Source organism: Mastomys coucha, unplaced genomic scaffold (assembly GCF_008632895.1).
Source record: "Mastomys coucha isolate ucsf_1 unplaced genomic scaffold, UCSF_Mcou_1 pScaffold3, whole genome shotgun sequence".
Lineage (NCBI taxonomy): Eukaryota > Metazoa > Chordata > Mammalia > Rodentia > Muridae > Mastomys > Mastomys coucha.
Window position 1 is genome coordinate 18,095,297 of NW_022196909.1, and position 23,250 is coordinate 18,118,546.

At 42.6% G+C, this 23,250-nt stretch overlaps 1 protein-coding gene across 4 annotated transcripts in view; it reads left to right on the top strand.

Annotated features, from left to right (window-relative positions):
• Mcm9 (minichromosome maintenance 9 homologous recombination repair factor) overlaps positions 1-23,250 on the top strand; it is an 89,338-nt gene that overhangs the window by 42,495 nt on the left and 23,593 nt on the right. For all 4 annotated transcript variants that reach the window (XR_004112565.1, XM_031348717.1, XM_031348716.1 and 1 more), the window contains one exon: positions 20,849-21,023. Coding sequence is in view for 3 of the 4 variants with exons in the window: in XM_031348717.1 (XP_031204577.1) it covers positions 20,849-21,023 (175 nt within the window). In the remaining variant the exon portion in view is untranslated. The remainder of the gene's footprint in view (positions 1-20,848; positions 21,024-23,250) is intronic.

The window sequence follows — 23,250 nt, forward strand, 5'->3', positions numbered from 1 at the left end:
TGCTTGTAATTTCTCAAACTCATTACCATTCCAAGGTCAAAGATTTACAATGGTCTTTTTTTTTTTACCTGCTTGTTGTTAGAAATGGTATTGGCTCAGGGCACCCCAAGACCAATTTCTCAGCTCAAATATTTATTTGCCCCAAAGGGACAAAGAGCAGGGGGATAAGAAAAAAATGACAGGAAGTAGAGGACTCGGCAGAAGAGAAAAGGAGCAGGGAGAGGCAGGAAGGGATATATGCCCTGAGGGATTGCCTCTGGATGGAGAGGAGAGGGAACATGGTGATTTACAACAGAGAAATCCCATATTAGGATGAGGTGTTTAAGTTTAATTAGGCAGGTTAATTCGGTGAGTCAAAGGGCTTTTGATTGCTGGACTTCAATACTTTCCTAGCTGGGCTTTGGTGGTCTGTCACAAGAGGAGGAAGTGGCCAAATATGGTTAGATCGGCCTTGGCGGCTGGCTTCAGGACTGTAAGTTAGCAGGGGTTTGTTTGTTTGCTTGCTTTTCTTAAGGCACAGGGAATGGGGAGAAAGACAAGGCCTGCTGGGGTCATGTTTGCCATGCTCGGCTGGCTAGAGTCCCTTCACGTGTAATGTAGTTTTAGCACTTTACAATTATGTCTTTGATTTCATTTTAAATTATTTTCGTATGCTGTACGATGCATGAAATCCAAAATCATATTTTTGCAAGAGGGTGTCCAGTATTTAGGAGCACCTATGAAAAAACGTTTCCCTCATCGCTTGGCTTAGTTTTTTTTTTCTTGTAGATTTTATTTTTGTGTCTATGTGAGCATGTGCCATGTGTATGCACGTGCAGGGCAAAAGAGAGTTCCAGGTTCCTGCAACTGGAATTAGAAGCAGTTGTGAGACACTTGATGTTGATGGTGAGAACCAAACTCAGATCCTCTGGAAAACCAACAAGCATTCCTAAACATAGAAGTTTTCATAACTCCAGCCCCATTAGTTTAGAGGGTTTTTTAAAAGATTTATTTATTTATTTATTTTATGTATATGAGTACACTGTATTGGGTCCCGTTATAGTTGGCTGTGAACCACCATTTGGTCGCTGGGAATTGAACTCAGGACCATTGGGTGAACAGTCAGTGCTCTTAACCACTGAGCCATCTCTCCATCCTCTAGTTTGAAGTTTTTATTAAAAAAAAAAAAAAAAAAAATTTGCTGTAAATGTTTGGGTTTCTTTCTGGATGGTTCTACTCCTGACCTGTTCTCACGCCGTACGATCCCGTTAACGTGCAGTTTTGAAATGAGAAAACGTAAGTGTTTCGATTTGCTCTCTAATTCTCCAGCTTAACTGTTTGAGGTCCTGCAGACTCCCTGTGGATTTTAGGGGCATTTCGTCAGTGCTGCACAGAAGCCACTTTGAATCTAGATAAAGAATGAATTGAACCTGTACATACTTTTTATTACTTTAAAATTTTTTAAATTATGTTGTGTTTGCGTGGTTTTGTGCATGTGGGAAGAGACAACCACAGAGGCCAGAGATGTCGAGTTTGCTGGAACTGAACTTATGGGTGGTCGTAAGCTGATTGGTGTGGTTGCTGGCAGATGAACTCAGGTCCTTCTTTTTTTTTTTTTTTTGTTTTTGTTTTTGTTTTTGTTTGGTTTGGTTTGGTTTGGTTTGGTTTGGTTTGGTTTGGTTTGGTTTGGTTTTTTTTTCAAGACAGGGTTTCTCTGTGTAGTCCTGGCTGTCCTGGAACTCACTCTGTAGACCAGGCTGGCCTCGAACTCAGAAATCCACCTGCCTCTGCCTCCCAAGTGTTGGAATTAAAGGTGTGCACCACCACTGCCCAGCCAGGTCCTTCTTTTAAAAAAGCTGGGTGTACTGTAACCCCTTCCCCAACCCCTTTTCTCCAGCCCCACTTTTGAGGGGTATTGTGTTGTAACAATATGACTTCTAGGCAGCAAATGTGGGATTTGATTCATCTAATCACTTTAAATCTTTTCAGCAGTAATTTGTAGACTTTAGAGTCTTAAGTTCTATCCTGTCATATTGGATTCATTCCTGCTGTGATAAGTGGAAGTATTGAGAATGGTAGGCGTTTGAATCTGCTACCGAGCTGGTGCCTGTCCTGGAGCACATGACCACTGTACCCCCGCTATGAGGACCAGGGTTCTCTATGCTAATGTGGTATCTAGGTGGGCCCCAGGGAGTTGGCCAATAAGCTTCCCTTTCCAGACATTCCTTCCTGCAAAAGATGTTTAATCTCTGGTCCACCCTGAGTAAGTTGTATGGATCCATTTTAAAGGATGAAGAAACAGTTTGGACAAGCAATGACTGTCTCTCTCATCAAGAACCACAAAAGGGGGAAACCTTGCTTACCGAGCTCAGCTCACTGCCTAAGTCTCCTGCAGAAGGCCCCTCCAAGTACCTGGCACGCACCCTGAGCTAAGCCAGACAGACCCCTCCATCTCCCACCCCTGGGCTCATCGACAGCCCATGGCCCCCTTCCCAAGTCCTTGCAGTTCCCAATGGTGTCTAGGTGTCCAGGAGATTGGGATCTACAGCTTCAGTGCCAGCCTATGGCGTTTCTCACAGGCTGGGGCCCCCATCTTAGGCTGGGTTCCACCTCCCCCTCAGCAGTGTGGTCGCATTCAGTATGTAGCCTAGTGCCCCTGCTTTTCATCTGCACCAGCAGTGTTCACACATGTGGCTCTACATAGATCCTCCCTACTTCCCTACCCACACAACTTCATTGTCTCTCTCCCTCAAAAACAAAGCAAAATAAACCCAATAAAACAAAAAGATCAAAATGAAACAAAAAATACGCTGAAAAAAAGGACTACAGTTTGTGTTGGTGAACTACTCCAGGTATTGGGTCTGCCCTGGAGTGTGGCAGATAGGCCCAGTAACACTCCATAAGAGAAAACACATTTCCCCTTTACCATGAATTGCAAATAGCTTCTTGGTAAGGAGTGAGACTTTGAATCCACTTCCACTTCTCTGCGCTGGAATTTTGTCTGGTTTAAACCTGTGTAGGTCTTCGATGTGCTGTCACAGTCTCTGTGGGTTTACATATGTATCATTCATTCACGGACTCTTTCCTTGAAGTCATCTACCACCTCTGGCTCCTAGGTATTGTCTGCCCCCTTTCCCACATAGATCCCTGAACTTTGACAGAAGTCTAACAAAGACTCCACATTTAGGATGGAGTGCTCCAAAGTCTCACTCTTGACAAGTTGTGGAGCTGTGGGTCTGTTGTTAATTATCATCTACTGCGAGAAGCTTCTGTGGTGGGGGCTGAGTGATGCACTAATCTATGACACAGCGAGATGTCCTCAGGACTCATCCTATTACATTGTTCCTTTGGCAGAATAATAGTAGTAGGTCTCCCCCTAGCACTCATGACCTATCTAGTCTCAAGTCCTTGACCACTTTAGGAGTGGGTGCCATCTCACAGAGTGGCCCTTAAATCCAATCAGAAAGAAGTTAGTACTTCCATAACACCTGTACCATTACTGAACCAGGATATCATGGCGGCAGGCCATGGGATTTGTTCCTGGGTGATGCTGATGATCGATGCTGATCATTATTTTTCTACTCCAGTAGCATCCTTTACCCTCCCATCCTTCTCCCCCATTTAATTCTCCTGCTGTCATTTTTCCTTTATCCCTTTGTAACACTCTTATTCTCCTTTCATAGGCATAGGTCCCCTATGCATGACCTCTGGTTATTTGGATTGAAACACATATATCTAAAGCTTAAAAACTACTAACATCCAAATATAATAGAAAACATGCGATGTGTATCCTTTTGGATATGGGTTATCTCATTCATCCTTTACCTGCGTACATTATAATTTCACGTTTCTTAACAGTAGAATAATATTCAATCATGTAAATGTACCACACTATCTTTAATCAATTGACGTACTTCTAAGCAATCTCCATTTTGTAGCTATTATGAACAGAGCAGCAATCAGCATGGAAGACGTAGTAGGATGTAGAGTCCTTTTAGTATACCAGCATTGGTATAGCTAGATCCTTAGGGAGATTTAGGCCCATCTTCCAGAGGAACCGCCAGCCCGATTTCCATAGTGGCTGTGCCAGTTTGCACATCCTCCAGCAATGTCCTCTTTCTAAAACTCCTCGCCAGCCAGAGCTGTAATTTGTTAGTTGGTCTTGGCTATTCTGACTAGTGTAATGTGAAATCTCAGAATAGTTTTAATTTGCATTTCCTTGATGGCTAAGGTTATTGAACATTTTAAAAAGTGTTTCTTAGCCATTTGTGTTTTCTCTTTTGAGAAAACTACTTAGTTCCTTACCCAAATTTTTATTAAGTTATTTATTTTCTTAAGCTCGGGATTGTTTGGTTCTTTAGATGGTCTAGATATAGACCTTCTACAATTGATAGGTTTTTTCACATTGCGTAGGCTGCTGCTTTGCTTGAATGGTGGTGTCCTTTGATGGCAGAAGCATTTTAGTTTCACAAGGCCACACATTTTGTTGATACTAATGCCTGTGCTATTGGTGATCTGTCTGTGGCAGTTAGTCCAAACCTATTCCCCACTTTCCATTCAAGGTGACTGGTCCTTGATCCATTTGTACTTAGATTTTGTGCAAGTGAAAGAAACAGATCTATTTATATTCTTCTACATGCAGCTATTCGGTTTGACCAGTTTGTTGAAAATGCTGTCTTTTTTACAATGTATATTTTAGGCTCCTTTGTAAAAATCAGGTGTGGAATTTTGTCTGGATCTTCAGTTGTATACCATTGATCAATGTGTCTAGTTTAATGCCAACACCATGCTGTGTTTAGTAACATACCTTTGTGTACAACCAATAGCACAGGCATTAGTATCAACAATACGTGTGGCCTTGTGAAACTGAAATGCTTCCGTATATCAAAGGACACCATGCAAGCAGAGCAGCAGCCCACACGATGTGAAATGCCGGATGGTGATACCTCCAGCAACCCTTTTCTTATGCGGGCTTGTTTTAGCTATCTTATTTTTGTGTGTGATTTCCATAATAAGTTGAGTATTATGTTTCAATTTCTCTGAAGAGCTGTGTTGGTGTTTTGATGAGGATTGGACTGAGTCTGTAAATTGCTCTTGGTAGAATGGCCATTTTCACTATCTTACTGATCTATGAGATGGAAGATATCTTCTTCCATCTTCTGATATCTCTTCAGTTTCTTTCTCCAAAGACTTGAAGTTTTTAATCATTCAGCCCTTTCACTTGCTGGAAAGGTTAGAATGGCTTGGATGTATTTTATATTATTTGAGGCTATTTTGAATTGGGCTGTTTCCTTGATGTCTTTCTCAGTTGCTTTTCATTTGTATATTAAATGGCTTCTGATTTTTTTGTGAGTCACTTTTGTACCCAGCTACTTTGATGAAAGTGTGTATCAGCTGTAGGGCTTACTTCAAATACTATATTAAGTAGGTTTGGAGAGAGCAGGCAACCTTGTATCGGCCCTGATCTTGGTGGAATTAATTGCTTTGAGTTTCTCTCCACTTACTTTGTTGGCTCTGGCTTGCTGCAAACTACCTGTCTTTGTTTAAGTATGTCCTTCCATCCCTAATCTCTCCAGGACTTCTGTCATGAAGAGGGGTTGAATTTTGTCACAGGCCTTTTCTGCATCTAATGAGATGATCATGTGGGTTTTTTTTTTTCTTTGTTTGTGTCTTCCTTTTGTTCTAGAGCTTTCAGATGTGCTATTTTGAGAACGAGATGTCTCCAGGTTGTGTGTTGTTTTTGTTTTTTTAATGTAGGTACTTAGTGCTATGAACTCTCATTGTAGCACAGCTTTCATCATGTTCCATTAAGTTGGGTATGTTGTGGAACTATTTTCATTCAATCTTAGAAAGTCTTTAATTGCTTTATTTCTGTCTTAACCCATTTTTCATTCAGGAGAGAGTTGCTCGCTTTCCATGAGTTCGTAGGGTTACTGTTGTTTCTGGCTGATAGGATGCAGGGTGTTATTTCTGTTTTCTTTTATCTTTTTGAGACTTGCTTTGTGTCTGAGGATGTGGTTAGTTTTGAAGCAAATTCCATGAAGTGCAGAGTAGAAGGTATATTCTTTTATGTTTGGGTGAAATGTTCTGTAAATATGCTAGGTCTATTTGGTTTATAACATCTATTAGCTGCAGCATTTATTTCTCTGTTTACTTTCTGTCTAGATGACCTAGTCACTGGTGAGAGTAGGGGTAGTGAAATTTCCCACTCTCAGTGTGTGAAAGTCAGTATGTGATTTAAGCTGTAATCATGTTTCTTTTACAAATATGGGTGCCATTGTGATTAGAGCATAGATGTTAAGAATTGAAATGTCATTTTGGTGCATTTTTTCCTTTGATGAGTGTGTAGTGGCCTTCCCTATCTCTCTCGCTTTTGTTTGAAGTCTATCTTGGTAGATACTATAATGACTACACTAGCTTGTTTCTTAGGTCCTTTTGCTTGGAGTGTCCAACTCTTTACCCTGAGGTGAGGTTTATCCTTGATGGTGAGGTGTGGTTTTTGGATGCTGCAGAAGGGTGGATCGAGGTTTTGCTTTCATTCTATTAGTCTGTGACTTTCATTGGGGATTGAGACCGTTGATATTTAGAAATATCAATGATCAATAATTGTTGATCATTTTTTTATGTTCTTGTTGGTGGTAGTACTGGGGGGGGTGTGTAGGTATGTGTGTATATGTGTGTGTGTGTGTGTGTTCCTTCTTTTAAGAGACTTTGCTGGTCTGAGATTAATTGTTCTCTGTGTTTTCATGGTCATAGGTAACCTCCTTAGGTTGGAAACTTTTTTCTAGCACTGTCTGTAGGCCTAGACTTGAGCAGATAAATATTGTTTAACCGTGACTTTATCGTGGAATATCTTATTTTCTCCATCTCTGGTGACTGAAATTTTTGCTGGGTATAATATTCTGGACTGACATATCTGGTCTCTTAGAGTCTACAGCACATCTATCCACTCCTTCTGGCTTTTAAGAGTCTCCATTGAGAAGTCAGGGTCGTTCACCTTTCCTTAACATTGTCTTTGGAAGAACAAGTACTCTTAATCTGATTTTTTTTTTAATTTTATATATGTCTTTTGGTTTCACGTGTCTCTGGGCAGTACACACATGCCTGGTGCCTATGAAGGCCAGACGAGACCATCATTTCCCTTAGAACTAGAGTTAGGGATGATGGTAACCTGCCATGTAGGTGCTGAGAATCAAACCTGGGTCTTCTGAAAAAGTAGCCAGTGCTCCTAACCACTGATTTAATTTTGATGAAAATCAGTTTATCATTTTTCTTACCATGTCGTATTTATGAAATTTTTACCCTCACAATTTTTCCCCTTTATTTTTAGAGTGGTATTAGGAATTCAACAGGATTGAACAAAAACTACAGTACCAATCTACCTATTTCCAGGCACTTTCCTATACACATATGTTCTTCCCATCAGCATCCCTGTTCTAACCCATATTGCACATCTTTATCTTTTAAGCCCATACTTGTTACTGCAGTTCATTCTTGTTTATGTTCTATATAGACTTTAACATATGTAGGTTTCTGCGTTTATTGTCTTACATAGAAGAACTTTACTCTCCGCCTTCTCTGTGCTCTGCCTGTTCATCCGCCCCCGTTCTTTTTTTTATTTTATTTATAGTTGTACAGATGACCATGAGCTATCATGTGTGTGGCTGCTGGGAACTGAACTCACAGACACAGCAGAAGAGGGCGTCAGATCTCGTTATGGGTGCTTGTGAGCCACCATGTGGTTGCTGGGATTCAAACTCAGTACCTTTGGAAGAGCAGTCAGTGCTCTTACCCACTGAGCCATCTCGCCAGCCCCCACCCCCATTCTTTACCATTTGACAACCACTGATCTTTTTTTACTCTCTCCAGAGTTCTTCAAGAATCTGATACAGTTAGAGTCATACAGTTTGTATTCTTTTTTAGCTTCTTTACCTAGCAGGATGCAGTTAAATTCTCTCTGTGTATTTTCATCACTTGACCCTCAAGCAGCAATCTTTTTCTATTGTCTGATGCATTGTTTGCCATTCGCCTTCTGAAGGATAGATTGATTGCTTCCGAATCTCAGCCATTCTAAATATGTCTTCTATAAGCAACTGTAAGCCAGATTTTCATAAATATAGATTCTCCCCTCCTTAAGGTAAATACCAGCACTGACATTGCTGGTTTGCATGGTAAGAGTTTGTTTCTATGAGCTGCCTCCACATTGTCTTCCAATGTAGCTGCACCAATTTTCTCCAGCTCCAGCCACAATGAGTTCCTGCTGTCTTGACATAGCTTGGAGTTGTCACTGCTTTGAATTTCAGCCACTTAAACGGATTATAATGCTATCTCATTGTTAATTCATATTTGGCTAACTATTTGCTATATTGAATACCTTATTATCAATATGTGTATCTTTATGAGTGAGGTATACATTCAGGTCTTTTATATAGTTCTTTTTGTTGTTTTGTTTTATTTTGTACATACCTCACTATATAGTCCTGGCTACCCAGGGACTTTTTATATAGACCACACTGACCTTGAACTCAAAGATCTGCTTGTCTCTGCCTCCCAAGTGCTGAGATTTAAGGTATATGCCACCACATCAGCCCTATAATTTTAAATCTTAAGATTTACATATTACTGTTTCCTGGTTTTTTAGTTTCATGGTTTTTTTTAAAGATTTATTTTTATTTCACATTTATGAACTACGATAACTGGGTATATGAGTGTTTGCCTGCATACTCCGGCCCCTCTCACTCCGGCGTAATACACTGTAGCTGTCTTCAGACGCACCAGAAGAGGGTGTCAGATCTCATTACAGATGGTTGTGAGCCACCTTGTGGTTGCTGGGATCCGAACTCAGGACTTTTGGAAGAGAAGTCAGTGCTCTTACCCGCTGACCCATCTCGCCAGCCCCATAGTTTCATGTTTTATATTTAAGTCTATACATTTTGAGTTCATCTTTGTAAAAGCTGTAAGGCCTATATCTAGATATTTAGATTTCTCGTTTTGCATGCAGATGTTCAGTTGTTCCAACAGCACTTATTGAAGACTATTCTTTGTTTCATTGAATTATTTTTGATACTTTACCAAAAATCAATAGATTATTTATATAGGCTTTCTGTTCTCTTCCTCTGACCTATACTAATTTTGCATTGATTTTTCTTTTCTTTCCTTCTTTCCTTCCTTTTTTTAAAGATTTATTTATTTTTTTATATATATGAGTACACACTGTAGCTGTACAGATAGTTGTGAGCCTTCATCTGGTTGTTGGGAATTGACTTTTAGGACCTCTGCTCACCCCGGTCAACCCTGCTCGCTCCAGTCGAACCTGCTCACTCAGTCCCTGCTCACTCAAGCCCAAAGATTATTTATTATTATAAATAAGTACAATGTAGCTGTTTTCAGACATACCAGAAAAAGGCGTCCGATCTCATTATGGGTGGTTGTGAGCCACCATGTTGTTGCTGGGATTTGAACTCAGAACCTTTAGAAGAGCAGTCGGTGCTCTTACCCACTGATCCATCTCACCAGCTCCCCTGCCCATCTCTCTCTCTCTCTTTCTTTCTCTCTCTTCCTTCCTTCCTTCCTTCCTTCCTTCCTTCCTTCCTTTCTTTCTTTCTTTCTTTCTTTCTTTCTTTCTTTCTTTCTTTCTTTCTTTCTTAAGACAGGGTCTCTCTTTATAGGCCTAGCTATCCTAGAACTCTGTATGTCAATGTGGTTCTCAATTTTCTTAATGCTGTGGCCCATTAATACATGTTATCCAACCATAAATTTATTTTGTTGCTACTCCATAACTAAAATTTTGCTACTGTTAAGAATCATAATGTAAATATATGATAAGCAAGATATCTGATAGTGACCCCCAAAGGGGTCTTAGCCCACAGGTTGAGAACCAGTGCTCTGCGTAGACCAAGCTGGTTCCTAACTCAAAGAAATCTACTTGTGTCTGCTTTCCAGGGCTGGGATTACAGGCGTATGCACTATGTGCTGCTGATTTTGCATTCTCCACTTGTCTTTCACTCTGTTCATTTTCCTGTCTTATGAAAACAGCTAAAACTTCTCGTTAAAAGGCAATGGTGGTAAGGGAAAGTGTTGTCTTGTTTTTTGTCAAGCAAAGTTTCAAACCTCTCTCCATTATCTCGATGTTATTGTAGGACTTCGTTTCTTAAGATGGAGCTAAGGAACTTCTAGGAGTTGTTTTTGTTGTTGTCTGTCTGTTTGTTTGTTTAAATAATGAATGGCTGTTGGATTGAAAACTGTTCTTGCTATGTCTATTGACGTGCTCGTGAGATTTTTATTTCTTCAGTGAACTACTGATGTGCTTTATACGTCAACTTATTTTTTTAATGTTGAATCATCTTTGCGTATGTGAGATAAATCTCTTTATGATGATAGAAATTATTTTTTGTACATTGACTTTGTGTACCAATATTTTGTTGAGGATCTTTGCCAACTTTATTTATAAGAGACGATGGCCTATGCTTTTTCTGTATGGCTTTGTCTGATTTTTATAGGAAATAAGGCTGGCCTCCGCATTGGCTCGGCAGCATTCTTTCTGTGTTCTTCTTTCGGGAAAAATAGTAGAGGACTAACACAAGTGCTTCTTTAAGGGTTTGATAAGGCGCACCATTTGATCCTAGAGCTTCCCGTGTGGGAATGTTGTCAATTTATAATGTAAAACTCTTAGTGGGTATTGGTCATCAGACTGTCTCTATTTAACATTTTAGCAGATTATATCTTTAAAGGAATTGGTTCATTTCATTCAGGTTATCTAATCTGTGGGTATAGAATTGCCCATAATCCCTCTGTATTATTCTTTCATGTCTATATGATATTTCCCCCCTCCTCTTTTCCTTCTTAGTTATTCTGCTTAGAGGTTTAACAATTTCATTGATTTGTTTTGTTTTGTTTTGTTTTGTTTTCCTCCTAAGATCCAGCTTCTGGTTTTTCTTTTTCTCTTTTGATTTCATGTTTCTAATCTCACTAATTTCTATACTGATTTTTATTTATGCTTACTTTGGATATGGTGTAGCTCACGCTTTGGTTTGCTAACATGGAAGCTTAGGTTATTTTTCGTCCTAACCATGATCAGTCAGTATCTTAAGTGTTCTTCTTAGTATTGCTTGCACTATTCTGCAGGGGTTTTTTTTTCTTTTATAAGTTGTCCTTTCATTTCCATTTAGTTTAAATTATTTTTAATTTCTCTTGAGAATTTGTCATTGAACCATGTGGTTTAGAATATGCTTGCTTTTACAGTACTCTTTGATGTAACTCAATGCTGCTTAGCGGGCAGTGCTTATGGTAATGTTCTCTGTTGTTTCTTAGATTTGTATTTCTCTGCTTCTCTATTTGATTGTTCAGTTGTGTTAAAACAATTGTTCCAAATCCTGTTGGATAATTTCAATATCTCTGCCAAACAGGAATCTGAGTCTGATGATTGTTCTGTCCCTTCATACTGGTTCTGTGGTTCTGTCCCTTCACACTGTGGTTCTGTCCCTTCACACTGTGGTTCTGTCCCTTCACACTGTGGTTCTGTGGTTCTGTCCCTTCACACTGTGGTTCTGTGGTTCTGTCCCTTCGCACTGTGGTTCTGTGGTTCTGTCCCTTTGCACTGTAGTTCTGTCCCTTCACACTGTGGTTCTGTCCCTTCGCACTGTGGTTCTGTGGTTCTGTCCCTTTGCACTTGGTTCTGTCCCTTCACACTGTGGTTCTGTCCCTTCACACTGTGGTTCTGTCCCTTCGCTCTGTGGTTCTGTCCCTTCACACTGTGGTTCTGTCCCTTCACACTGTGGTTCTGTACCTTCGCACTGTGGTTCTGTCCCTTCACACTGTGGTTCTGTCCCTTCACACTGTGGTTCTGACCCTTCGCACTGTGGTTCTGTGGTTCTGTCCCTTTGCACTGTAGTTCTGTCCCTTTGCACTGTGGTTCTGTCCCTTCGCACTGTGGTTCTGTCCCTTCGCACTGTGGTTCTGTGGTTCTGTCCCTTCACATTGTGGGTCTGCCTTGTGTCAGGCACTGAAGTGTTCTTATGAAATGTAAACACAGAAAAGGCCCTTTGTCTTATGGAGTGAGCTGTGGCACAGTTGGAGCATCCTGAAGCCATTACTCTGAGCAGTGTCTCTTGCCTGTCTTTTCAAATGCTCAGTTTGGAGTCTTACTTTTCTTTTCCTATCTTCACATCCTCGGGCACTGTGGGATTCATGAGGGAGGTTGGAACCAGATATTTCCCCTCTGAGGTAGATTAAGTTATGGTAAAATAATTTCTCCTGAGGACAGGCCTTGTTAAGAATAGCAAGCCTTGCATATTTTAAATAGTCCTTTTCTCTTGCTGGCTGGAAGCAGAAAGTCTTCCCTGTGAGGTCATATCATCTGAGGTGAGACTTCCCTGTGAGGTCATATCATGTGAGGTGAGACTTCACTATGAGGTCATATCATCTGAGGTGAATCTTCATTGTGAGGTCATATCATCTGAGGTGAGACTTCCCTGTGAGGTCATATCATCTGAGGTGAGACTTCACTGTGAAGTCATATCATGGGAGGTGAGACTTTACTGAGGTGTGGTGGGTTCCCTGTGAGGTCATATCATCTAAAGATGAGACTTTACTGAGGTGTGGTGGGTTCCCTGAGACTCAGAAGCAGAGAGTCTTCCCTGTGAGGTCATATCATCTGAGGTGAGACTTCCCTGTGAGGTCATATCATCTGAGGTGAAACTTCCCTGTGAGGTCATATCATGTGAGGTGAGACTTCCCTGTGAGGTCATATCATCTGAGGTGAGACTTCCCTGTGAGGTCATATCATCTGAGGTGAGACTTCACTGAGGTGTGGTGGGCTCCCTGAGACTCGGACCTGTGACTTGTAACTTCAGCTTCCCACTTCATGCTCCAGCAAACCTCAGTTACCTTTCAGGACTTTGTATTGCTTTGTTGGTTTTGCTTTCTTTGTCTAGGTATTCGTTCTACAAAGGTCCAGCGAAGTAAGTTGTGATTCTCAGCATCTACTTGACTGCCTCCAGCTTTAGCCAGTGTTTGTCTCGTGTCCTTGTTTCTTTGACTGATTAAAAATGTTTTTTTTTTAATCATTTTACTCATTTTTAGACTCATCAGATGGAATAGTGACTTCTCCTTATATGGTATTAGAAAACAGAACTTCCCATATCTTGTGGTTTTGCCTATTATTTTTATAGTTTTATATTGTATACTTATCTCTAACAGTTTTGAATTAATTTTAATACCTCATATGGCATATGAATCAAGATAAACTTTGCATAGTGACACTAATACACATATAGTATAAAATTGCTCATAATATTTCCTTTTTCTTTAGTTCATATACAGTTATATCTTCTCTTTCATTCTTGATGCTTGCAATTTATAACTTCTCTTTTTATTTTTTCCTCACCCTGGTGAACCTGGCCAGAAATACATTTGTTTTATTAGTAATAATCATTGTGAGTATTTATCATGTATAATGTTCCTTTTGAAGCCCTTTCCTCTTATTCCATTTACACATTTAAACTCACTATTTTCTGTTGTTATTCCCTTTCACAGATAAATAACCTGAGGTAGGTGTATCTATTAGGAAACGTGCCTACAGTCTAATAGCCAGAGTGACAGAGGACTGAGCTCAAGTTTAGATGACTCAAAGCGCTTCTCAGGTCTTCTGGCACCTGGACACCTGGTGCTTGTGTGCTCCCTGATCCTGGGGTCTGAGCTGCACTATCCCTCATCTCTAGTTGACCTGCAGCAATCTCACTTTCTGGCTCACTGATCACTAAGCTTCCCCTTCTGGTTGGTTCCTTGTGTCTAAGGACTACTGAATGCCGGGCACCTCTCTGGTATTCTTTGAGGTAGAGGTATTCTGAGCCACAGTCTTTAAGGCTATAGCTGGCCCTCCACCTGACCCCATTCTCTTACCACTGGAGCTGCAATTCTACAGTTCCCTGAGACTGTCCTGTACCCCTGCCTGCCCTTTTCTCACCTTCCCTTCAGTTCCTCTAAGCCCTTGTGGATTTTCCTGCAGTTTCCTTAGGCCCCTGCTGAGCTATTTATAACCCTTCCTGTCCTGATTCTATCACACCACCTCTTGGAGCTGTAACTCTGCGGACCCTTCCTGTCCTGAAGCCATCCCACCATCCCCAGAGCAACTTTGCAGCTTTCTTAGGCCCTACTGGGCAATTTCCACCCTTTCTACTACTCTTACTTTGGAACTGCCAGTATATTCCACAACTCCTCAAGACCCTCATGGCTTTTGCGACTCTATTCCCAAACCATTCCTGTAGATGAGACCCTCTACAAGAGCTTTGTCCTTATTCTTGCCTTCTGGTTTCTGAGAAAGTCCTGGTACCAGGCACCCAGACTCTTTACCTTAGCCAGCTAAGCTGAACCCCGTTGTTGAGTTGGGACAATCCACTGAACAGCTTGGTCCTGTTTTTGTCCTCCCGAGTCTGAGGATACCCTTGACTACAGGCTGCAGTGACATTACACTTCCCCTTTCTCATCCATGGGAACGATATCTTTCCTACCCTCATTCCCTTGGGATGCCTCTTAGAAAACCTCCAACCTGTATATCTAAAGCCCAGCCTGAAAGACCCTAACTATGTGATAGAGGAAGGAGAAAAAAGCAAGATAAAGGGACAGACTATTCACAATCCAATTTGGCCTTAATATCCCTTAGATGATCAATACAAATGGCTGCCTAACAGCATCCTTGATCATAATATTAATTGGGATCTTACAGATATTGCCCGTGATCTGGGAAATGGAAAGAGATTCCCCATTTCCTATTTCTCTTTTCTCCAGACCCTGTTTATCTCTCCCCAGACATCATGTCCATAGATGGCTCTGTAAGTGTGTTGTAAAATGGGAGCCAGAAAGCCAACCTTGCAGGAGGGTAGAGAGCAAAGGAGTAGGCCAGCTGCTCCTCACTGCCTGCTGAATTCTCAGCCCCTCCTGCAGTGTCCTCTGTCTATAGCCAGGCAGACCTCACAATCTTCCTGTCTCCAAGCCTTCTTTGTTCTCATCTTACTGGATTCAGCTTTACAGGATTTTATCTGTCTTTCAGGCATAGACTGCTTTATGCTCTTCCACTTAAGGTAAAAGCTGGCTTTGGAGTTGAAGTATGGCTCCCCCTCTTCTAGACCCAAGCATGCTTGTTTAAAGGTTCCCCAAAAATCTCCGTCCCATATCTAGTGAGCCACCTGACTATGTGATAGAGAAAGGAGAGAAAAGCAAGATAAAGGGACAGACTATTCCCAGTAGGAACCATTGCTGCTCGTCTCTACTTTTGAGGCTTTGGTTTAATTTTCCAAGCTTGCTAAGGTATATGATTAAAACCCTGTAAACCCTCTAACAAAGGTGTTACCCTAACACAAGGAAAACATGTGCTTGTTGCTTTCTTAGCCACTGTATCCCCAAGAGGATGGAAGCAACCACACGGCTGACAGCCATCTTTCCCAGTGTTTAAAAGAATGGACTTTGCCATGTGACCTCACTCCCCTCCTGATTAAAAAGTGACCACATGGCATGAGCCAATCAAGGAAAAATCAGGTCCTCCTAGCTGTGAGGCCCTGACCCAAGAACTCTTCCACTATTTTTAATCGCACTAACAAACCACACCCCAAAGTACCTTTGGTTCTTCCTCAGCCTTTCTGGTTTCTCTCTCTCCCTCCTCAGAGACAGGCTGCCCATCCAGCCAGGGCTGGGGGAGTCCCAGACAAAGACCCTGGTTGGAATTACAATACCCTAGGGAGCATCCTAGCTAGGAATCAACTTATAGCTTGCCTCCTGGCCACTCAGCAAAGCTACCCCTAGGGTGGTAAATTATGAAAAATCCCCAAAGGTCAGAAATGAAAATCCATCAAAATTCCTAGCCCACCTTCCCAAGGCCCCCGTACGATATCCTAATCTAGATGCTGAGACCCAGGTGGAGAACAGCTCCTCTGAGCTCCTTCTTTCCCCAGAGTTTCCGTGTCGTTAGGGCCAAACTTTAACATCTATAGAAGGGACCTCAGATGAAAATCTTAGCTGAGGCCTTCAAGGTGTACCATGGAAGAGATAAAAATGCCCCAGAACAATAATATCCAATGATGGCTAAGGCCTCTCAGCTGGGCAAAGCAGAAGCCCAGGCCTCCTGGTCCCCCAAAGCTGGAGAAGCTCCATGTACCTGTTCCAAGTGTAGTCAGGAGAGTCACTGGGTTCAGGCCTGTCCTAATCTCATAAACCACCCAGACCATGTCCAAGGTGCTATCAAAGAAATGTGGGGTGTTGACTGTCCCCGTGTCCCCTCATGGCATGAGTCCATCCTTGATCTGGCCATGGATAACTGAGGTAGCCCGGTCTCCTTTGGCCTGACCACTGCCTTCTCCAACAGGGAGCCTTAGGTAATTATCACAGGATCAGATTAATCTTCCTTCTGAACGCCAAAGCCACTTTACAGTCCTTGGGAGCCACCTCTCCTTTCCATTCCTCTATTGTCAGAGTAGGGGGGCAGCCTTACCAGGCTGGCCAAACCCCTCCACTTAGCTGTATATTTAGGGGTACCCTCTTACCCATTCCTTCCTCATAGCACCAACTCAGCAGTATCAAACTATCTTATCCCCTTGCTGGCCCTCTTACAATATACTAATCCGGATCTTGAGACCCCAGGTGGAAAACAGCTCCTCTTTTAGCTGTTTTCCAAGCCAACACGAGAGCTTCCATTTCTTTTGCTCCCCACATCTGCTTGACACCAAGCTCAACGGTCATTCCCCTTCTCCAAATTTCACACTTAGACACACTTTTTCCCATAGCAGCCTCTCAGGTAGTTCCCCAGGTATGGGGTCCCCAAAACCTTTCCATAGACAAACATTACACCACCACTAACCACTCCGTTATCAAACCCTACCAAATATATAACCCAGGCTCAATACCCACTTCCCCTCCAAAGTCGCTGGACACATAAGCCTCTTATCTCTGACCTCTCAGGGAAGAAACTTCTGCATCTCACTTTTTCCCCCTTTAATACCACTGAATGTGCAGTTAAAAAAAAAAAAAACCTAATGGAACCCATCCTTGGTTCAAGATCTCCAAATAATCAATTCAGCAAGAGTTCCCCTTCACCCCTTAGTATCTAGCCTTAGTACTTTCGTCTCCATGATGCCCTCTGTCCTAGACCTCAAGGATACCTTTTCTATTCCTCTGGACACCCAGTCATAAAACAGCTTTGCCTTTACCTGGACTGACCAGGACACACCCCTTTCTCCCCAACTCACTTGGACTGTCCTACACCAGGGGTTCCCAGAAAAGGGTTCCCAGAAAGCCTGTATTTATTTGACTAGGCTCTGGCCTCTGACCTACTCTTTGTTGTTTCCTAAATCCAATATGTAGATGACCTTCTCCTTCGTCGCCCATCCCTGCACATTAGCTAGGCAGACACCCCTGTCCAGTCAGGGATGTAGGGTCTCACCCTCTAAGGTCCGCTGTACATCCCTCAGGTTACTTCTCTGGGACTAAACATAACTCTTACAAGGCTATTCCTATAGTTAGAAAACATCTAACTATAATCCAGTCACCCACAGTCCTTACCACCAAGGATGAAAGTCTAGCATTCCTAGGGATGACTTGCTTCTTCCGCTCTTACCTTCTCGTGAGGCAGCCTGTGCCCACCGCCACCATGAACCACTCCTTGCACCCATTAGCAAGCCATTTCATAGACGTCAACAGGCCCTTCCTCCATGTTCCAGCTTCACACCTCCCAGACTTAACTTGGCCCTTCTCTCTCCATGTCTCTGAAATAGAGGGATAGGCTCTTAGTGTCTGGGGTCATCAAAAATGTGACCGTACTATGTACAAGGATAGGCACCTTGTCTGTGAGCTCTGGCTGCAGCGGAACTTGCTCTTTGTAAGTCAGAAGGGTTAACCTTTGAGTCACTTACAACAGTCTTCTCTTTTCATCACCCATACCGTCTCCTAAGGTCCAAGTCTCCAACACCGCCCCTTCCAGAGTTCCCTCCCTTCAGGTAGCACGAGTAAAGGATGCTACACTTCCCTTCCAAGCCATGTCCATGTCTCAACATTTCAGACTGACTCAAGTTACTGTCTTGACTCCCTTAAAGTATACACAGGTCATTTGTTTCTCTGGCTTCTGCCACCTTTCACCTATTTGGTTCCATATCCTAGCTTCTTTCCTCAACCTGCTCTTTGTTTCTCCTTGTCCACTCAGTAAGGAGCCTTCCTCTAGCCCCTGGAGCCTACTTTACTCTCCATGGCCTCACCATGTGGGCAACTCTGTAGTTACTAGAACGCTTTCTCCTCTCTGTCTCTTAGGACCCTCCCCGTTTCCTTTCCTTCTCCCCCTAGGAGCTGTCTGATAAGCCCCACAGCTTCCTTACGCCATTCTGGGCCTCTGTGACCTTGTCTCTCATGTCTCTCAGCTCTGTCCTGGAAGTTCCCATGATCTCCTGGGCTTCTTTGAAGTCTCATTTTTACTGCAAGGATCTTGGCCACAGTACAGTTCAAACGACTGAAATTGGCATGCTCGATTTTCAATGATGGCAGCTTCTGTCACTGCACAAACAAATGATCCAAAAAGTCTTTTATATTCTGATTAAGGACCCTTGTCACCCCAGATGGGAGACAGGGTTCATTGGTAGACTTGACTATAGCACCCATTTACTATAGCTGCCCATTAAGCATGATGAAAGTGTAGAGAGTACACATTCCACTCTCTCAGCCCCTAGGTATAGGCACGGTAAAGGAAGTGGTCCAAAGCCCCTCAGAAGGACTCACAACCCTAATGTCACCCCTTTAGAGGATATTGATCCCAGTTCCCTGGCATCCCATCTTTTGAAACTTAACCTCTGCATATCAGCTAGATTTACTAACTGCAAACAGGGGTGGGCTTTGTCTCTTTGAGAGGAGCATCATTTTTATGTTAAGCAATGGGATATAATAAAAGATAAAATTCAACACTCAAGACAGACAGATCTCCAAAAACATAAGAAACAGCTCCGTGTATCTGGCTAGTGATCATTGACAGACCAGTATAGCACTAGACAATACCTTTTTTAACCCCCTTCTCCTTTTTTCTTTTTTTTTTCTTTCTTTCTTTTTTAATGATTTTGTTTCTTTTATGTATGTGAATGCACTGTAGCTGTCTTCAGACACACCAGAAGAGGGCATCAGATCCCATTGCAGATGGCTGTGAGCCACCATGTGGTTGCTGGGAATTGAACTCAGGACCTCTAGAAGAGCAGTCAGTGCTCTTACCCACTGAGCCATCTCACCAGCCTCTCCTCATTTCCTTAATCCTGCTAATTCACTCTGCTTTATTAACTCCTTACCTGGTCTGGAGAGATGCCTCAGAGGTTACTGCTCTTCCAGAGGTTCTGAGTTCAATTCCCAGCAACCACATGGTGGCTCACAACCATCTGCAATCCAGTCTGATGCCCTCTTCTGGTGTATCTAAAGAGAGCAATGGTGAATACATAAAATAAATAAATCTTACTTATTTATTTATTTATTTTGGTTTTTCGAGACAAGGTTTCTCTGTATAGCCCTGGCTGTCCTGGAACTCACTTTGTAGACCAGGCTGGCCTCGAACTCAGAGATCCACCTGCCTCTGCCTCCCAAGTGCTGGGATTAAAGGCGTGTGCCACCACCACCCAGCCGATTGTTTGATAATAAACAAAGGAAGAGAGAGTGCAGTTCCTAAATGGCATGCCACAAAACCCAAAGTGGTATTCAGCCCCTCCTTCCCACCCTAACCTATGACCTCAGTAAGATGCCCCTATAGGAGGTGTCAAAAAAAACAAAAACAAAAAACAAAAAAAAAACGGCAGCTCCTGTCAAAATGGCAGCATCAGGACATCTCCGCCTGCAGCCATCACAGGAGCTGTCCACGGTGACACATCTCCTTTCCTGCCTCAGCAGGAGCTGCATTTCAAGAGCTATCACAGTGGACCTTTCCTGTCTCAGCCTACTGCCATCATAAGGAGCTGCCAACCCCACACAGCCCATCAGCTCCACAGAGATGGTGCCTCAGCAAAAGCCAGCTGCAGCTGGGAAGCACTTTGCACACTAACCCATGAGTCTGACGGAGGGAAAAGGGGTAAAAAAAAAGCTGCCAATCCTTGAGCTTCCCACAAAACCCCCACCAATCCCTGCGCTCCCCAAGCTCAGGACTTGAAATCCCACCAGTCCCCAATCTAAAAATCTCTGCTCTAAAAAGTTCCACCCCCTAAGAAATCCTGTATAAGCCTTGGCCTTTTTCCAATTCCCTGCTGCCCGCTCCCGGGATCAGAGTGCAGCCATCCCTGGATTTGGCCCTACAGACCTTGGACCCTCCCAATAAATCTCTTTCATGAGCTTTCCTGCCTGATGTCACTCTTTTGTCAGAAGAAGCCAAGAAGAAAAGAAGCAATGAAGAGAAGACAAAGAGCTTCCTCTCAAAAGCTGTGTGGTTCCTGAGCTCCCGTGTCTCAGGATGCCCGTTTCCGGGACACCGCCCCACTCAAAGCTGTGTGGTTCCTGAGCTCCTATGTCAGGATGCCCGTTTATGGGACACCGTCCCACCTCAGATGTGTGTGGTTCCTGGGCCACTGCGTCTCAAGATGCCCTTCCTTTGGGACACTGTTCCACCTCAGAGCTGCCTGGGCCCCCTTGTCTCACGATCCCCTTCCACCGGAATACCTTTTCCCTTCAGAGCTGTATGGTTTCTAAGTTTCCAGGTCCCAGGATGCCCTTCCATTCAAGCAGGAACACTTACCAATTGTTTACACACCATGAGGACGTCTGAGGTCTTTTGACTTAGTGTCCCGGTGCCGTCCAGTTGGAGTGCAAATAGGAGCCTTGACTATGTACGTCCCTTTGGAAAACAAGAGCTGACATAGCTTCCTTGTCCCCGTAGGTCTGACAGTGACAGCTGTGAAAGACTCAGGAGAATGGAATCTAGAGGCTGGGGCCTTGGTGCTTGCAGACGCTGGTCTCTGCTGTATTGACGAGTTTAATAGTCTCAAAGAACATGACAGGACCAGCATCCATGAAGCGATGGAGCAACAGACCATAAGTGTGGCTAAGGCTGGGTAAGCATTCCTCTTCTGTAAAGCCTATGGAAGTAGAGAGCATATTCAGTATAAATCCAAAGAAAATGGGAACCTGGTTGGTATACCCAGGGATTATCAACCATCTTCAAGTTCAAAGGTTTACTTATTAGGCGTACATAAGGAAATGAAAGTGAATTGTTTTGAAAAAGAAAGGTTAAAAGTAAAGTATAAAAGTAGACTGCCTTAATTACTTTTATATTTCTGGGGAGAGACACCAGCATTTGGCTGGGGGCTTGCTTACAACTTCAGAGGCTGAGTCTGTCATGGCAGGGAACCTGGTGCCAGGCAGGCGTGGCGTTGGAGAAGTAGCCAAAATCCTCTGGTAGCAGGCAGAGAAAGAGAGCAAGACTGGGCCTAGAGTGGGCTTTTGGAACCTCAAAACTCTGCCCCAGTAACACCTCCTCCATCAAAGCCGCACCTCCTAATCCTTCCTATCAACTGGCTTATGGGGGTCATCCTCATACCAAGTCGACTGACTTCGCTCACTCAGGGCAATTTATGGTGCTCTTTCAACACAGGACTCTACTTATTTTTTTCTATAAAAGTCATGTGTGTCCTCAGGGCATCTTGAGTATGGGGATTTTGAAAGATTAATGGAGTACAATAGAGATAAATTTAGTGGAAATAAATTCTAAGATTTTACGTGGAAACCATGAAACAGAAGACCAGGGAGACAGGCTTCCTTTTACAGGTCAGTAGGAAATATTATTATGATGTAAATTCTTCTGAAAGCAGTCTATAGACTCCGCGATGTTCCAGGCAGTATTCTAACCACTTGATAAGCTGATTACATTTTACAAAGAAAGGCACAGAAGCCAGACTTACCAAAGCAAGTTTGAAAAAAGGATAAATATGAAGATCCCTATGACCCGGCTATATCTTTCTTGGGTATATATGTTAAACAATTCATGTACAGTGAAGACAGTTAAACACCATATTTATTGCTGAACTACTCAGTCTTTGGAAATGGGAATCCATCAATAAATGAATGGGAAAAAAAAACTACATATACACAGTGGAATTTTATTTAGCCATAATGAAAAGTGAATTATGACATTTACAGGAAAATGAACAGAACTGGAAATGATTGTATTAAGCAAAATAAGCCAGACTCAATGATAAATACTCATGAGAGAAGGGAGGAAGAAGTCTTGCCAGAGTAGAAAGGAAGGGAAGAAAGAGAAATGGAAGACACATGACATGGAAGCAGAGGGAGGACATAGGCCAGCAGGAGGGGCATAGCAGTAGGTAGGGGTGTGGCAGGAGGGGCGTGGAAGGCAGTAAGGAAAGGAAACAACATTTGAAAATAATGAAACCCATGACTTGGTATGCTAACTTAAAACTAATTTTAGAAGAAATTTATATAAATGAAATAAATATGCTTGAACACTTTGATATGTATATACAAAAAAGGATCTGTACAAACATAGTTTTTGGCAGCTTTATTTTTAATCCCTCTGAACTGCCAACAACTCGGGCTCATTACTAGGTAATAGATAAACCGTGATACCTATGTAGAATGAAATACTACTAGTCTGAAATACAGGAACAGACTAGCAGACTGTAGGCATATGAGTCAACATGAATAAAAGCCTATTCAAAGTGAAGGGTGCCAAGACATGATTCCATCCCATGTGTGAAATGCTAGAAAAGGCCAACTAAGGCGAGAGCGAGCATGACCTGCTCTCTGTGCACACTAATTCTTACTTGTAAAAACATGGAAACTCAAATCTGTGTCCCCAAATCACTGTCAGATTTCTGAATGCTTGCTCTTCCTGAATGGTGACCGTGTGTGAATGTAGCTCACAGCTCCTCTTTGGGCTTTGTTAGTTAAACCCCCTTAGAAAAATGCTACATAAAAAGAGACTGAAAGAAGGCATGGTGCCTAGACGCTGGGAGACTTACCCACAGTTGCCTTGTTACAAGGGGAAACAATGTCTCAAAAAGAAAATAGTTGAAAGAATAATTTTCAGGTTGGATTTCTTGTCTGTGTAAAATGCTTAGAGGATTAGAACCTTTTGTTGCTACTTGTGGGCAGTTTTTAAATTGTTTCTTTTCTAATCTACCTACCAGATACATAATATGTATTACACAGTTTGCTTAAGAAGCAGCTCGAACATTGTGACTTAATGAGTAGTTCCCTGTGGCAGGGGTACTAGTTACTACACAGAACATTTGTATCCTGGTTTACAGATGAAGCCCTTCC